Source organism: Hemiscyllium ocellatum, chromosome 9 (genome assembly GCF_020745735.1).
Source record: "Hemiscyllium ocellatum isolate sHemOce1 chromosome 9, sHemOce1.pat.X.cur, whole genome shotgun sequence".
NCBI lineage: Eukaryota > Metazoa > Chordata > Chondrichthyes > Orectolobiformes > Hemiscylliidae > Hemiscyllium > Hemiscyllium ocellatum.
The window spans coordinates 59,064,702-59,082,677 of NC_083409.1; the positions used below are offsets into that span (position 1 = coordinate 59,064,702).

Sequence of the window (17,976 nt, forward strand, 5' to 3'; positions counted from 1 at the left end):
TGCAAATTTTGACTTCCCAAATAGAAACATTTCAACTGTATTTCAAATGGGCATCAAATATATTTCTAAGTTGTTACAACGTAATTAGGTGATTTATAAGTTAGTTAATCGAGCCACGGAATGCTCCTGTAGAACGTGATTATTGAACTTGCATCTTCATTCATTTTGCAGCAACACTGTTCACTAGACAAGAAGTGAGAGCCAATTAGGATGTTAGAAAGCATCATAATTTTGTTGCGGTCTGATTAATGATTTTTTTCTTCAGACTGATATCATGGTGAATAAAACAAAGCAATTCTAAAAGATAAAGTGTATACAGTATACCAAGTGTACAATCATTGTGTTTAATAACTTGCCTCCTCTCTCCCACCTACTTGCTTGTGGTTGTCCCTCTCCTCATTTTCACAGCTGTTCAAGAGAGGGACAACAGGAGAGAGAAACTGAGCTGGAAAGGTTCAGATGGGAGAATTGAGGATATTACTGGTGAGCAGGAGAGAATACTGTGGAGGCTGCTGGCTAGAGGGTTGGCAAGGTTCCACATTATCTCCTCTTAAGAAAACCTGGCCCTCTAACACTTGACAACCCAACAGGAACCTTCTGCAGAAACAACAGATCTGGGGAAAATAAGCCCATGTTGTGTGAGCTGCTGCTAGTACAGTGGAGGTGATGGCTCTGCTGCTGGTACTACACCCAACTGAAACTGTGGATCGAGGAGGAGCCCAGGCACTCGTGAGCAATAGTGGGAAGGAGGGGTCACAATAATAAAGATAAGAACCGGCTCTCAGCACTCCTCTTATCATTTTGGATGATGGAGCTATCGTTCCATAAATGTGTGTGCTAGGATGAAGAGCTGCCTTGGCAATTCTGAAAATAAACATAAAGATTCCTTGTCATGCTCCCTGGTTGAAATGCCCCACACGTTGCTAGGTTAATAATATCTGTAGGCTAAAGTGCTCAGGTATCTGTTATCGGCATCAATGTGGGAAGGCTATCTGTTGAGCTGTCAATTGTGAACAACTGGGGCAGAGAGCTAAGGCAGTGGGTCCCCACCTAGCATCCTCCTGTCTGATTAAATGTCTCCTTAACTCCACCTTGACAAATTCACTAAGGAGTAGCCACATGATTCTACCAGCAGCAAGTGGGAGAGTCAGTGGCAGGAGTGAAGTAATGAGCAACAGAAAGACAGCATAAAGGACTCTCCAGGTTAAAGACAGACAGTCAATTGACTAGTCAGTGAGTGGGAGAAAGGGAAAGGTGTGGTCAGGAGGAAATTGGTGCTGAGAGAGATGATGAGAGGGAGGCAACTATGGGCTGCAATAAAGCAAACTTTGGGACCGTTGCTTTAGAGAGAGAGAATTAGTTATCTTAAAGTCTTTTTGTTCTATTGTCATCTTTCTCTTCTGTTGGGATTGCTAGTTGAATACTGTCCCATGGATGTTGACCTTTTAGCACCTTTCCAAGGTGACAAGGTTTAGTGGAATTGTTTGTATGTGATAGAATCACAGGTGTACCTTTTACAACAGTATCATTCAGAATTGCAAAGCTTCACTTTGGTTTCCTCCTTCGCAGAGAGAGCAAATAGTAGTGTTCCCTACCCTTCAAGCTGAGGTCAGCTAACCTGGTACAGACCAGGGATGGGTCTCCTTGAATTCTGTTCCATGTTCACATACTGAGTCATTAAGAAAACACTTTAAACAGCAGTGCACGGTTTTCTCATCATGTCATTAATATATCACACCAACACAAATAGGCTTTTGAAGATTCTTGTGAAAATTTTAGCTCGGGTTGTGAATGTTTTTGTAGGTTAGCTCTCTGAGCTGATGGGTTGTCATGCAAAAGTTTTGTCACCATTGCTAGGTAACATCATCAGTGTGACTTCTGTCAAGGCTTCACAGAGATCGCACTGATGATGTTATCTAGCATGGTGATGAAACATTTCCAATACTACCCACCAGCTTGGCAAGCTAATGTACAACACCAAGTAGACTTTGTTTCTTAGCTCTGGAAATGAAAGATAAAGAATCACAATTGCAGAATTGTTATCATATAGAAAGAGGCCATTCAGCCCATCACGTCTGCACTAGCTTTCTGAGCATTCTGACCTGGTGCCAAACCCCTGCCATTTCCTCAGAATCGAGTCTGTGCCAATCATAAATAACCGTCTCTTCTAATCCCATTTTCCTGCACTTGACCCATTGCTTTCTATGGCTTGGCATCACAAGTGCAAATTAAATACTTAAATGCTGTGAAAGGTTTCTGCATCTACCATCCATACAGACAGTCCCAGATTCCCAACATTTGCTGGATGAAAGAAAATGTCCTCACGTTGCCTCTGGGCCTCTGCCCCTGAGCTAAAATCTATGTCCCTGCTCATTGATCCCTCTACTAAAGAGAAAAGTTTCTTCCTGCTAGCCCTCAATAATTTTATTCACCTAAGTCATGCCCCCCGCCCCCCGAGTCTCCTCTGGTCCAAGGGAAGGAAACCTGTCCAATCTGTCTTCCTCACTAAAACCTCTAGACCAGCTAGCATCCTGGTAAATCTCTGCTCTGAAAACAGCAAACAATACCCTATCTGTGGCATAACCAATGTTTTATGTAGTTCCTGCAAAGCTTCCCTATGCTTAACATTGTGCCCTTCAGGATGATGAAGGGCTTTTGCCCGAAACGTCGATTTTCCTGCTCCTCGGATGCTGCCTAAACTGCTGTGCTTTTCCAGCACCACTATAGTCTAGAATTTGGTTTCCAGCATCTGCAGTAATTGTTTTTACCTAAATAAAAACGTGTCCCATTGCCTTCTCAATCACTACCTATTTGTTCTGATAAGGGATTGGTTGGCATTCGCACCAAGGAGCCTTATCCTCGGTCCTTCCCAGGGTCCCACCATTCTTTATGTATTCCCCTGCCTTGTTTGTTCTGCCCATGTGTATCACTTCACGCTTATCAGGTTGAACTCCATTTGCTACTGATCAGCCATGTGACCAGCCTGTATATATCATTGATGTATTGCCATTTATGGCAGGGCAGTACAGTTAGGAGAGCAGGAAGTGAATGGGGGAGGAAGAAGCGTCTCAAGAATGCAGTAGTCATAAGCAATCACTGTTTAAAGGGACAGGCAAGGATTTATCTGAGCAAGGATAATATATGCCCATCAGCCATGATTGAATGGCGGACTGGGCTCGATGGGCCGAATGGCCTTACTTCCACTCCTATGTCTTATGGTCTTATATTGCCTCCCGAGAGATAAGTCAGCGATGCTACTCTGGAGAATGTTAATGGAATTACTGTTTGCAATTACAGCACCCAATGTGTCGACAGTGATGTCTTTTTGAACTGATTAATGGTGAAAGGACCCCTAAATTAATTGAACCAAAACTGAGATTGGGATCGATTGGGCTAGTATAGGTTAGGTAGGATTCGGTCGGCGCAACATCGAGGGCCGAAGGGCCTGTACTGCGCTGTATCCTTCTATGTTCTAGGCAAGTTTCTGTGTCTAATTACCTGAGATATGAATTGCCAAAAAGTATTCAAAAGTATCCAACAGACGCTGACAACTGCAGCCGATTTTAAAAAACGCTAACGCTCAAAATGTTGTCACTGGAGCCAAGGCATCGGTAAAGTCACTTGCCTCTGGAGAACCATCAAAAACACAGTTCAGTAGATATTATCAAAGAGAAAGTGAACTCAAATATGTGAATTACATAATGTGTACTTAAGACAGTAGAAAAAGATCTGAGTGTGTTCTATATTAATGTATTAAACTGACACTCGGACAAGAAAGTTATTCATGAAAGAAGTATGGTTGCAGTTGTAAAAGAAAGATAGAGGCGACATAAAAATGAGTGACTTGAGAATAAATTGAAAAGTTTAACGTTGATCCCCCAATAATCAAACTGGGTGTCCTTAAAACGTTAGAAAACATAACTATCTCCCATAAACGTATACGGTAAGTTAAAGATGGTAAAAACACATGAATCATTTGTGTAAATATGCCAGGAAATTCATCTTTGACAATATATTGGTGGACTCAACCTAGAGAAATTAGCTTGTGAGAGAGGTGATCAAGTTCATGATAGAAAACATGATTGAACCAAGCAACTATGTTGTGATGGTACTGAATCCTGATGGATCACACCGACTGTGAATAGATTATCATAAAATCGCAGACTTATAAATGCAGACTCATGTCTGAATCCATGATTGGCTGTGTGGATTGGCGAGTTCCATTATCCAAAAAATATCAACTTTAGAATTTAAAAATGATTTCAAATGAATAACACTGACATTTAACAATTTTGCCAATATCTTTATTCAGTTAAAGCCGACGTTTTACAGCATATTTTCAACTCCTAAATTTGAAGCTGAACAACGAATTTTATAGTACAGCAATTACTGAAACTGCAGTAAATAAGACGCGCGACAAGCATTTTCTGCTCTTTAGCAGACGGCATTCAGATGTCGCTTGTTGCAGCCCCAATTGCAGCAAACCTGGGCGAGTTGGTCCAAGGTAACGTTAATGCGTCTTACTCGGGCTGTGAGCTCCCTGTTGACCTGGCTTGTTACTCAAATTCTCTTCGTCGGCCAAAGTCAATTTCGCCGAGGGATCCAAACTGTCCATAAACAAAGGCTCCTGATCCCTTCCTGGGAATTCAAGACAGGAAAAGCATTACTGACTAAACTCTGCAGAAGTACAGACTGATCCGAAAATCAAATTCAAAACGCCTACAAAACCTCAGTACTCCGGATAATGAACTATGGTTTATCTCTCATTACAGGCGATTGAGATGGGGATCAACGACCGACCATTCAGTTATTTTTTCATGGAATTTCATTTCATGCTGTCATAAATATACAACTTCCAGAAAACAGATTTTGAGTTTAACATTCATTCTACAAAATCTGTAAGTGTAGTAACTCCGGTTACACAATAGATAGTTATTTATTCAGACCATAACCATTTAATGTTTCTACCAAGAGTTCATATCAAGGATGAGACTTTTATTGGATATTAATGCTCCAATCAGACAATTTGTGTCTAAAACTGAGGGGTATAGACTGTCTTCCGCTTGATGGACAGACCAAAGAGGAGGGCAGAGATTTATAAAAGGGCAAAATGTGTAGAAGAGAGGAGAGGATAAAAACAAAACACCCAAAGAGCGGTGGTAATCTGGAACTCAGTCCTGTCAAGTTGTTAAAAGTAGAAACCCTCAGAATATTTAAGTCGTATTTAGAAGTGCACTTGTAGGGAAGACAGGGCTATGGGTCAAGCGTTAGAAAATGAGGTTAGAACATTTACGTGGCTGGTTTTGACAGGTACATACTCGATGGACCATAGAGGTTTCTTTCTGTACCGTATGCGTCTAGGACTCTATTCATAGTCCGTTCCTGCCCTTTTTATCCCTGAAAGTTGTTCAGTGCATTCGTGCCATGGCCGCAACTTTCTGTTGGTGGTAACATTTCAAACGTTACCTAGCTCAAAAGAAGCAATGTATAAATCTTAGCATTGTCAGAGGAACGTTGTCATCAGTTGATATATTTCGAGACAAATGGATTTGTGGTCAAAAAATATCTACTTCAGAATTTAAGTGATTTCAAATGAATAACACTGACATTTAACAATTTTACCAATATCTTTATTCAGTTAAAGCCGACGTTTTACAACATATTTTCAACTCCTAAATTTGAAGCGGAACAACGAATTTCATAAGTACAGCAATTACTGAAACTGCAGTAAAGAAGACGCGCGACCAGCATTTTCAATCAGTCTTCTGCTCTTTAGCACACGGCATTCAGATGTCCCTTGTTGCAGCCGGTTTTGCAGCAAAGATCGGCGAGTTTGTTCAAGTTATGGCGTCTTACTCGAGCTGGAGTTTGGAAAGCTTCCAATGTAGCTCCCTGTTGACCTGGCTTGTTACTCAAATTCTCTTCGTCGGCCAATGTCAATTTCGCCGAGGGATCCAAACTGTCCATAAACAAAGGCTCCTGATCCCTTCCTGGGAATTCAAGACAGGAAAAGCATTATTGACTAAACTCTGCAGAAGTACAGACTGATTCGAAAAATCAAATTCAAAACGCCTGCAAAACCTCAGTACTCCGGATAATGAACTATGATTTATCTCTCAGCTACAAATCACAACATCCACAAAAACTTTCTAAATGACATATTCTGAAGTTAGATTCTGCTGAATAATTGTTCCTGTCTCAAACTCGTGAATATTTGCTCTAATCTTTAAAAACAACTTGATCGTCTAATTCTTTTGAGCGTTCTGATTTATAAAATGCAAGGATTCAAACTGTAAGAGTGAATTAAACCACATTCTTGATCAAAGACCAGTGGAAGATTGCGTCAATTTGGATTGAGAGTTAGCTCTTACCGAGCAGAGCACTGAGCGCTGCATCGGATCCAAACCCTCTCCTCCAGCGGGAGGCTCCGCATTGGTGAGTGAGCGCCCGGCGAAATTCACTCCCGCAGAGCCGGATCAGCTCCTGTGTGCCCTCCCCAGAGACGGCGAACACCACCACCAGGGCCAAAGCAGCGAGTATCATGGACCGCATGTTTTCCCGCCGGGTTACTCAGATTAATCAGCCGCTCTGTGGTATGTTCGAGCTCCTGTTGCCCACAGTCAAAGCAGTTTATAGCAGGTTGTTCACTCGTCACTCCTTATATTTCCAATCACCTGCAGTGCCGACCACTCATTACGGCTCCTTAATGGGTTAATGAGGTACTTAGAAAGATGCCTGCCAGTAGCGTGAGGATTACCGGGCATCTGTTTGTTTAGTTCAGTTGGCTGAATTGTTGCTTGACAGAGCAGTACGCCACTAACAGCGTGGGTTTTTGATTTGGAGATGCCAGTGTTGGACTGGGGTGTACAAAGTTAAAAATCACACAACACCAGGTTATAGTCCAACAGGTTTAATTGGAAGCACACTAGCTTTCGGAGAGGACTATCACCTGATGAAGGAGCGTCGCTCCGAAAGCTAGTGTGCTTCCAATTAAACCTGTTGGATTATAACCTGGTGTTGTGTGATTTTTAACAGCGTGGGTTCAATACTCATCACCAGTTTGAGGTTACTGTGAAGGACTCTCCTCAATCTCTTCCCTCACCTGAGTGTTGGTGGCCCTCAGGTTAAATCACCACCAGTCCAGTCTCTCTAATGAGATACTATGGTAACATTGCCCATTCTGTAAATTACATGAGAAGTGGGGATTGTGACAGGCAGCTAGCACTGATTGTGACAGGCAGCTGACCCTCACTGAGAGGAGAGGGTCACTGATCTGAAACATTAACTCTGACTTTTGTGACAAAAGTATATTTTTGAAATGAATAAAGGAGTGCGCCTCCATGAGGTATGGCTCTGTCTATGCTCCTGGATGCACACTGAAATAAACATCCACTGCATCTGGAGGACCACCTCAGTGAAACGCACTCTTTGGTCTGCCCAAAACCGTTTGGTCTTACAGAATAAGAAGTTGACCCCAACCAAAAGTTGCAGGCTGGCACATTTCAAAGTCCAGGGCTACGTGCTGAGGGATACACTAAAGCTGGGAGAAACTGCCACCAAAGCACAGTTGGGAAAGACCACTGTCTGTGGTCTTCTTGCTGAAGGTAAATGAGGGTCCACCCCTCCTGGTGCCTTAGATGCATATAAATATTGTCTTGTTCAAGTCAGAGATGCCTTTCGTTGCTTGTTGAATAAAGTCAAACTCCAATGTTTGTTTCATTGATATGCTACTGTACAGAACTGAACTGCATTGTGACTATATGTGTATATATATATATATAGTTTTTTTATGAATAAAGTATATTTTGAAATAAGAACAGTTAACCGTAATTTCTCTCCACAGATGCTGCCAGGCCTGCAGAGCTTTTCCAGTAATTTCTGTTTTTGTTTCCAATGTTTGTTTGTTGCTTCAGATGCTATTGTCAAGAACAGAGCTGTTTTAGTGACTATGGATGTTTATAAATATATTTTCATGAATAAAGTTTATTTTTGAAATAAAAAAATGCTTATTTATTTTAAGGGGAACATCTAGTTTTCAGAGTTACTGGATGGCAAGTCAGCATGAACAAGTGGAGTGGGGCTCCTTGGTGTGTGTATGTATGACTATGTGTATAGTCATGGACAAATTGGATGACCCAGACAATCACATCTGCAAGACTTGTTCCTGACTTCACAAGCTTTAGCTCTGGTATTAGGAACCTGATTGCCAGATGGAGCTTCTGTTGTACATCCATCAGGCAAAGAAAGATATAGATCACACATGCAGGGAGGTGGTCATATCCCAGATTGAAAGCATCGAGCCAGATAGGAAATGGGTGGCCACCAAGCAGTATAAGAGAGCCAGACAAGAAGTGCAGGATTCTATCATGCTTGAGAATTGATCCTTCATTATATAAAACGTCGATGGTTGCTCAGGGTAATGCAGCCAGAGACAAGTCCATGACACAAAGGGTGTCTCAGCTATGTTGGAGTTGAGATGTGATTCCAGGATGGTGAATTGCCTCCCTGGTGCCAGGGTCAAGGATATTACTGAGCAGCTGCAGAGCATCCTTCTGGGGGAGGGCCATCAGCCAGAAGTCATAGCCCATATTGGAACCAATGATAGAGATGGGAAAAGAGATGACAGCCTGAAAGCAGCGTTCAGGGAGTCAGGAAGGAAATTAAAAAGTAGGACCTCAAGATTACTCCCAGTGCTATGGAGGATCAATTTGTTGAATTCATGGCTTGGAAAACTGGTACAGGAGGGAAGATACTAGATCTCTGAGGCATTGGGAATAGTTCTGAGGCAGGTGGAATCTGTACAAGCTGGGTGGGTTACAATAACATAGATGATATGCAGTTTGATTTGCTTCTCATATTAAAATTGATTTAAACTATCTTGTTGGAGAAGGTGAGAATCTGAGGGGCAACTCAAACTGAAAGGTTGTTAATCTGGTGCCAGGAGGTAGAAAAGCTGTGAGGGGAACTAGAAAACAGGACAAACAAAGCTGAGTGTTGAGTCATGTGGAGAACTGGCTCAAAGGTAGAAGACAGAGGTTGATAGTGGAGGGTTGTTTTTCAGACGGGAGGCCTGTGACCAATGGAGTGCCACAAGGATCAGTGCTGGGTCCACTGCTTTTCATCATTTATATAAATGACTTGGATGTGAGCTAAGAGGTATAGTTAGTAAGTTTGCTGATGACACCAAACTTGGAGGTGTAGTGGACAATGAAGAAAGTTCCTCAGATTTCAAGGGGATCTTGATCAGATGGGCCAATGGGCTGAGAAGTGGCAGATGGAGTTTAATTTAAATAAGTGTGAGGTACTGCATTTTGGGAAAGCAAATCTTAGCAGGACTTATGCACTTAATGGTAAGGTCCTAGGGAATGTTGCTGAACAAAGAGATCTTGGAGTGCAGGTTCATAGCTCCTTGAAAGTGGAGTCGCAGGTAGATAGGGTAGTGAAGAAGGCGCTTGGTATGCTTTCCTTTTTTGATCAGAGTACGGAGTACAGGACATTGGTTAGGCCACTGTTGGAATATTGTGTGCAATTGTGGACTTTCTATTGGAAAGATGTTGTGAAACTGAAAAGGGTTCAGAAAAGATTTACAAGGATGTTGCCAGAGATTGAACAGGGTGGGGCTGTTTTCCCTGGAGCGTCAGAGGCTGAGGAGTGACCTTATAGATGTTTATAAAATCATGTGGGGCATGGATAGGATAAATAGACAAAGATTTATTCTCTTGGGGTGAGGAAGTCCAGAACTAGATGACATAGGTTTAGGATGAGAGGGGAAAGATACAAAAGAGACCTAAGGGGCAACATTTTCACTCAGAGGATGTTACGTGAATGAACTGAGTTGCCAGAGGAAATGGTGGAAGTGAGTACAATTGCAACATTTAAAAGGCATCTGGATGGGTATATCAATAGGAAGGGTTTGTAGGGAAATGGGCCAGGTGCTGGCAGGTGGAACTAGATTGGGTTGGGATATTTGGTCAGCATGGCCAAGTTGGACAGAAGGACCTGTATCCATGCTGTACATCTCGATGACTCTATTTCAAAAAGACAAAATTGAAGGCATTTCAGCATTCATGACCACATAAATAATCTAAAAGCATAAATAGAGGTAAATGGTTCTAATCTAATTGGCATTTCAGAAACACAGCTGCATAATCACTAACGTGAACTAAATATTCAAGGATATACAAGAAGGACGCACAAGGAAAATATGGTAGAATTGCGCTGATCTTACAAAATGGGATCAGTATTTTCCAAAGGGAGCCTCTCAGAAGTTCAATATGTGGAATGTGGGTGGAATTCAGAAGCAGTAGCAGACATTGGTCAGTTATTATAGGCCACCAAATAGTACTGCATACATAAGGGATGGTATAAATCAGAAGATGAGAGAACCTTGTAGCATGTGTAACATGATAATTATTGGTGTCTTCATGCTGAAGGTAAATGCCTAAACGGAACATGCATCCATTAAAAGCAGAGGCAGAAGAATTTATAATGAGAAAGAGAGAAATGACAGAAAAACTAAATGATTACTTTCTGTCTGTTTTCACTGAGGAGATCATAAAAGAGGTGACTACAAAGATAATGAATGCATCGGTCAAATTTTTCTAAAAATCCTTAGGTTCTGGAGAAGTACCAGAACACTGGAAAACTGCCATCTAGAAAATCTCAACCAGAGTGGATAGAAGGAAACTAGCAACTGTGTTGTATTTGGACTTTCAGAAGGCATTCAACAAATTACTGTATAAACGTTAAGTCTTAAGTTAAGTGCCCATAGAAATGGAGGTATTAGAGTGGCATGGACAGAGCATTGGCTATTGGGGAGTGGGGATAAAGGATTCTTTTTAGATTAGTGACCTGTGAACTGTGAGTTTTGCAAAGATCAAAGCTGCGACTGCAAGTGTTTACAATATGTGTCAATGATTTAAAGGAATGAAGTACATGCACTGTAGCCAAATTTACAGATGACTCAAAAATAATTGGAAAGCCAGGTCGCGACAAAAGTACGAATACTTTACAAAGACATATTGTCAGGTTAAGTAAGCAGGCAAAATGATGGCAAGTGGAGTATAATGCAGAAAATGTTCACTTTGGAAGGGAAAACACAATGGCATTATTATTTAAATGGACAAAACATGCAGAAAGCTGTAACACAAAGGGACTTGGGGTCAGTTGTGTACAAAACACAGAAAGCTAACATACAGGTGCAGCAGGCAAACAGGAAGGTTATTAGAATGTTTATTTCAAGCGGTTTGAGTGTAAAAGAGTAGGGAAGTATTACTGCAATTGTACAAGGTGCTGGTGAAACAACACTTGGAGTGCGGTGAGCAGTTTTTGTCCCGCTATTTAAGAAAATATAGTAATTCATTGGAGACAGTTCACCGAAGGTTCACGAGAATAATCCCCCATAATTAGAAATTCAAGGGACTATGGAGAATGAGAAGTTGAAGGAAATTAATATCAGTAAGAAGGATGTACTGGAGAAAATTCATAGATCTGAAAATGGATAAATGCCCAAGACCTGATAGTTTACAACCCAGACCATTGAAAGTGGTGTCTATTCAGATAGACAATGCATTGGCAATCATATTCCAGAATTATTCTGGAATGATTTTTGCATATTGGAAGTTTGCAAATGTCACCCCATTATTTAAGAAAGGAACACGAGAAAAAAAGGGGAACCAAAGACACATCAGCCTTACGTCAATTGTTGGAAACAAGCTTGAATCGGTGGCTCAGTGGGTAGCACTATTGCCTCACAGTGCTAGAGACCCGGGTTCAATCCCTGCCTCAGGCAACTGTCTGTGTGGAGTTTGCACATTCTCCCCGTGTCTGCTTGGGTCCCCTCCGGGTGCTCTGGTTTCCTCCCACAGTCCAAAATGTGCAGGTTAGGTGAATTGGCCATGCTAAATTGCCTGTAGTGTTAGGTGGATCAGTTAGGGGTAAATGTAGGGGAATGGGTCTGGGGGGCTTGCTCTTCGGAGGGTCAATGTGGACTTGTTGGGGTGAAGGGCCTGTTTCCACGCTGTAGGGAATCTAATCTAAAGGATGGGAAATATACATTTGGATAAAGATTACCTAAGTGGACATTGTCAAAATAGAAAGTTGTTTTTATTGAAAAGGTGCTGAAAATGTGTTGCTGGAAAAGTGCAGCAGGTCAGGCAGCATCCAAAGAGCAGGAGAATCGACGTTTCGGGCATGAGCCTTCTTCAGGAATGGTGGAAGGTGTGTGAATATTATTAAAAAGGTGTGTGGATATTACAAACTCAAATAATAAAGGGGAGTCAAAGGAAGTGGTATATTTGGATTTTCAAATGGCCTGAGGGTAAGATTCCCCAATGGAATTTGGTTAGAAAAATTAAAGCACAGGTGTAGGAGGTAGTGTACTAAGGTCCATAGTTTTTGGCTAACCAACCAAAAAGAGAGAGTAAGATTAAATAGGTAATGTTCACATTGGCAGGCTATGAGCAATGGTGCACAGCATAGATCCCAACTGTTCACAAAATATATTCATGATTTGGATGTAGGACAAAATGTAATATTTCCAAATTTGCAGAGAATATGAAGCTAAGCAGGAATGTGTGCTGTGAAGAAAATGAGAAATATTTTCAAGAGCAGTTGAGCAGATTTTGTGATTCAGAAAGAATATTGAAGGTCAAATATAATATGGAAAAAAAAGTGAATTTATCTACTTTGATAGGTAACCAGTAGAAGGTACTTGAGTCATAGAGCTGTATAGCATGGAAACAGATCCTTTGGTCCAACTCAGTCCATGCAAACCAAATTTCCCTCTTGCCTATGTTTGTCTCATATCCCTTTAAACCTTTCCTATTCATCATCCGTCCAAATGTCTTTCAAATGCTGCAACTGTATCTGCATGTACCACTTGCTCGAAGTTCATTCCACATATGAACCACCCTCTGCGTGAAAAATTGCTCCTCTGGTGCCTTTTAAATCTTTCTCATCTCACCTTAAGAAATAGCCCCTAGTTTTGTTTACTTGCAATGTGTATTGCCGCAACCCCAGCACTGATTGACCCCTGCTTTAATCACAAAAGAGGTTTGTGGCTTCTGAAATTGTTGCACCTTAATGTCAGTAATGCCTGAGGTCACACTTTTATTCTGATAAAACCTAGTTATCTTGGGCAGTGACTTGAAAGAAATTCTGGGATTTACATATTGTCCAGTTGAAACCTGAACCTCCATTCTAACTGGTTAAAGACTTAGCAGCCATCTAGGTTTGTTCAATACATTCATATAAGTTGTATGACCCTATGGTCTTTCACTTATAGATTCTGTGTCCGATATGTTCTCTGTCATTGGCTGCCTGAGGAAGGAACAGGAGCTCTGAAAGCTTGTGGTTTCAAATAAACCAGTTAGGTTATAACCCAGTGTTGTGTCATTTTTGACTTTGTCTATCCCATTCCAACACCGGCACCTCCTCATTATGTTAGTATCGCAAACAACTACATTAATCAAATTATACAAACTAGGGATTTGCTCTATCTGGCCTCACATTTTTTTCACAATACTAGAAAAGCAAAACCTGTGCATATATAGCAACTTTCTCAACAAATCACTTCACAGCTAACAAAATGCCTTTAAAGTGCAGTCACTGTTACAATGCAGGAACAGCTGCAGCAGGTTTGCACCACAAAACTCCCACAGAAAGCACCAAAATAATCACCAGGTTTTTTTTATTTTGAATGAGAGTTTAATATTGGGCCTGGACACTGAAGACGATGCATCTACTTTTCTGCAATTTCATTTTTTAAGATATTTACTAAGATCTGCTTGGGTTGTGAATGAGGTAGTTGGTTAGTTCACTGAGCTGCTGCGTTATTTTGCAGACATTGCATTACCATGCTGGATAATAACATCAGTGCAACTTCCAGGAACAGTTGTTGTTCTGTCCTGCTTGGTTTTTATGTGGGTCCAGTCAGTTGGGGTGAGTGCCACTTCTGGGTCTTCTCTGTAGCAGTTTTTACTCTGGGTCTATCTCTAAATTACCAAAGTATACAGGGAGCCCGTAGTGTTAGGTGAAGGGGTAAATATAGGGGAATGGGTCTGGGTGGGTTGCTGTTTGGAGGGTCAGTGTGGACTTGTTGGGCCGAAGGGCCTGTTTCCACACTGTAAGTAATCTACTCTAATCTTCATTCCTTATGGTGATGTCATTTCCTGTTCTTTTTCTCAGGAAGGAAAAATGATTGGATTTACTTGGATTTACTTGCCATTGGATCCCATTTACCACCTCCGAGAAAAAGAACAGGAAATGACATAACCACAGGAAATGATATCACCAACCCAAGGAACCCCCAAAAATATAAATAGAAAGTAGGAAACACCAGCAGTGCTTCGTTCGGAGGCTCACTAGATGTTACCTAGGATGGTGATGAAATGTCTGAAAATGAACCTTCCAGCGCAGCAGGCAAACCTACATCCACATCCACCCTGGTCCACTCTTCCTTCACTCCCAACATCCATCCCCCCCTCCCCACATCTTCACAGTAGCTTTTCCTGCAATCTACCTCCTCCCTCCTCAGTATCCAGGGGCCCAAACATACCCTCCATGTGAAGCAACACTTTACCTGAATTTCACATAATCTACTGCATTCACTGGTCACAATGTGGTCTCCTCTACATTGGGGAAATGAAGTGTAGACGGGTGAATGCTTTGCTGAACAACTACATTCTGCCCATAGAGAAGACCCTGAGCATCCAGTTGTCTGCTACTTTAACACACCACTCTGTTCCCTCTCTGTCTCAGGCTTACTGCAGTGCTCCAGTGAAGCTTAGCATCAGCTGGAAGAACAATACCACATTTTCCACGTGGGAAACCTGCAGCCCTCTAGATTCAATATTGAGTTCAATTATTTTAGGGCCTGAACTCTCCCATGTCCTAGCCCCCTATCACACACATCAGGCCTTGTTATCACACAGTCTGCCATTACACACTATCTACTGTTGGCTGCTGACAGTCTCCATTAACAGCTATTCACTCTCCTAGTTAGATCATTATCCACTCCTTTGTCTGTCCAACTATTCTTCTCTGTACTTGGGCTCTATCCCCATCTATCATTTACTCCTTACCCCTTCTCCTCATCAAATCTTCTGTAAATAAACAAACATTTTTTTAGCTATCATTAGTTCTGAGGAAGGGTCACTGGACCTGAAATGTTAACTGTGATTTATTTTCACAGATGCTGCCAGGCCTGTTGAGCTTTTCCAGCAACTTCTGTTTTTGCTGTGGTTTGAATGAGTTCGATGACTGCCAACCTTTCTGATGTCTGTTTGCATGCAATCATGTCTCTTCCTTTTAAACGCCAAAGAATACAGGCCAATTCTCTTCAATCTCTCATCACAGGACAATCTCACTGTCTCAGGAATCAGTCTGTTATCCTTTGGTGCACTCCCTCTCTGAAAAGAGGAACAGAAGTAAACATAATATTCCAGATGTGGTCTCAGTAATATTCTCTACAACTGAATCAGCCAGGATTAGCAGCCCAAGCAAGGAGCAGCACCATGGTCCATGATTTCTGTGCTAACCCTACTTACATAACTGGGATGAGTTCAGCTGGAAATTCCAACAAGACCAGTGTAACCTCACTGGTTAACATTCAGTAGTGGAATATCTGATGATATTTTTGCTCCCTTAACTCAAGATCTATAAGGACAAATTGTGACATCATACAGTAAACTACATTATGTAGAAAAAAACACAAGCTAAACTATCATTGGATTCTTAGCAGTTAACTCAAAACTCAGAATAAATTGTACTTTTGCTTCATAGAGAAGACCTGAAAATATAATTTATAATCCAAGGCAGCAATAGATATTAAGTAACATGAAAGTCTGCTCGCATTAGATTAAAAATCATCAATCCAACAGAAATACAATTGGCTGTCTTTCATGATAGCTTCTGACATTTGAAACAAGTATACTTTAATCTATTGGCAAACAGTGAAGTATTGTAAATACTGATAAAACACTGGCACAGAAGTACCAGAGATACTAAAGACGAAATAAAACAGATCATAGTCGGTAATAATCAACAATAAAATCATCATGGCCTGTCATTACCCAGTACCTGTTTTATGTTGCTATGTAGTCCAGTCATTCTAAAGTTTTAGTACAGTCATTTCATTTTCAATATCACAGCACAGTTCAAAATTGTCACCAAACGATGATGAAATAGTGTGAACAGTGTTTGTGTTCTTGTTGAAAGAAATATTCACTAGATTGTTGCACAAGATGATTGACAATTCTACCAGTATTAGAAACTTGCTCCATTCATCTGAGTTCTGCTTGTGGTTTATTTATATCAAAACAAACAAGTAGTTTTTCAAATCTAGAGAGAAATTGTTTATCACTCGAATTGTCTTTCGGCTCTGTGTCATCACCCAACTCCATACTATGTCATAATTAATGTGTTGCTAAAATTCTTATCCTTGTCTTTTGTTACCTCTTGGCTTGAATTTTCCAATGCATTCCTCATTTGTGTCCCAAAGTAAATTTGAGGTCATCCACAACTCTGATGTCCATGTCTTAACTTACATCAATGTTTGTGCTATCAAGCAGCATTTACATTGCCAAACCTACTCAAGAATACCAGTTTGATTCCATCAAAGCCACTCAGTTTCTTTTTTTAAGAATTCATTCAAAGGATATGGATGTCACTAACTCAAACTAGCATTTATTGTCCATCCTTAGTTACCCTCGAGAAGGTAGTGGTGAGCTGTATTCTTGAACTGCTGCATTCTAGGTGCTGTAGGTACAATCACAATGCTGTTAGGGAGGGAATTCCAGGATTTTGAACTAGCAATACTGAGGAATGGTGATTCATTTCTAAGTCTGGATGGTGAGTGGCTTGGAAGGGATCTTTTAGATGGTGGTGTTCCCATGTAGCTGCTGCCTTTGTCCTTCTAGGTTGAAGTCATCATGGGTTTGAGAGGTGCTGTCTTCAGAGCCTTGGCAAATGTTTGCACAGTATCTTGTAGGTGGTACACATTAAAGCTACTAAGAAATGCTTATGTGAGCTCCCATAACGTAAGAACAAGACATGAGTTAAAATTAAATTCTTGTTTATTACAGATTTTGATGTATGTAATTATGATAATATGGGAATTTCAATGTCTGGTTAATGAGAAGTGATTTGGTTACAAATAGTGGCATGCTTTTAGTAATGTGTCAAGCTTCAGGTGGCCTCAATTAAGATCAAGTGTGAGACATTTCTATCCTTAGGTTAAATACTATGATATGGTGTTTGTATCATGAACATGCATCCTAAATGTACAAGGTATATTAAATGTATGCCATCACAGCACTTATCCCTTTTCACATAAGTAAAAAATGATCCCAAATAGATATATGTGACTGTACATAGGCATATGCTGTCAATTTGATAATAATACAAACTGATAAAACACATTAACAATTTGGAGGTTTGACAACTCATCCTGCTCTGGTGATTGGACACCTATTTAGGAAAGTATGTGCTGTTCACGGTTGCTCTTGGTTGAAAACTATGTTGTCTTGTTAGTTGCTGTCACTCATCATAGCTGTGCAGTTGTCATCAGGGATTTCTTCCTCACTCTTTTTATGGATGAGTGGCATTTTGTACATTGGTCGGAGCTGGCTTTGGTTTCTTTGCAATGTAGCATTATGATCAGCAATGGCTTTGTACGACCTAGGCTGGGTGTATATTCTAGAAAATTTCCAAATATTTGTATTCGCAGTTGTGAATTTCATTGTGTCCACTGCATAGTTTGCTAGTTCTCCACTTGCTCACTGTTTGTGCATCTCTTTCCCTCTCCTCCATCTTTGAAGAAGAATACCCCTCTTTCTGAACGATTAGAAATCTGGTTGCTGGGCAGAGTCATTCATACTTACTGTCTAGGCATAATTTGTCATCTGCTTTGAGAATCACACCTTTTTTGGGGGGTTGTAGTAATTCAGTGTGCATGATTTTGTTGACAGAACCAGT

General features: G+C 40.9%; 1 protein-coding gene across 1 annotated transcript; it reads right to left on the bottom strand.

The window, feature by feature from the left end:
• Window positions 1–5,772: 5,772 nt before the first annotated feature.
• LOC132818512 (insulin-like peptide INSL5) lies at window positions 5,773–6,552 on the bottom strand. Its single transcript, XM_060829573.1, has 2 exons — window positions 6,372–6,552; window positions 5,773–5,990 (listed from the first exon to the last, which is right to left on the bottom strand). Exons 1-2 carry the CDS (start codon window positions 6,550–6,552, stop codon window positions 5,773–5,775), a joined length of 399 nt encoding a protein of 132 aa, XP_060685556.1.
• Window positions 6,553–17,976: the final 11,424 nt, after the last annotated feature.

Bases quoted from the DNA above. Each gene is read 5' to 3' on its own strand.
- LOC132818512 (XM_060829573.1), bottom strand. From the start codon at position 6,552: ATGCGGTCCATGATACTCGCTGCTTTGGCCCTGGTGGTGGTGTTCGCC. The intron at 5,991-6,371 runs GTAAGAGCTAAC...TTGAATTCCCAG, and splicing joins AGCGCTCAGTGCTCTGCTCG to GAAGGGATCAGGAGCCTTTG.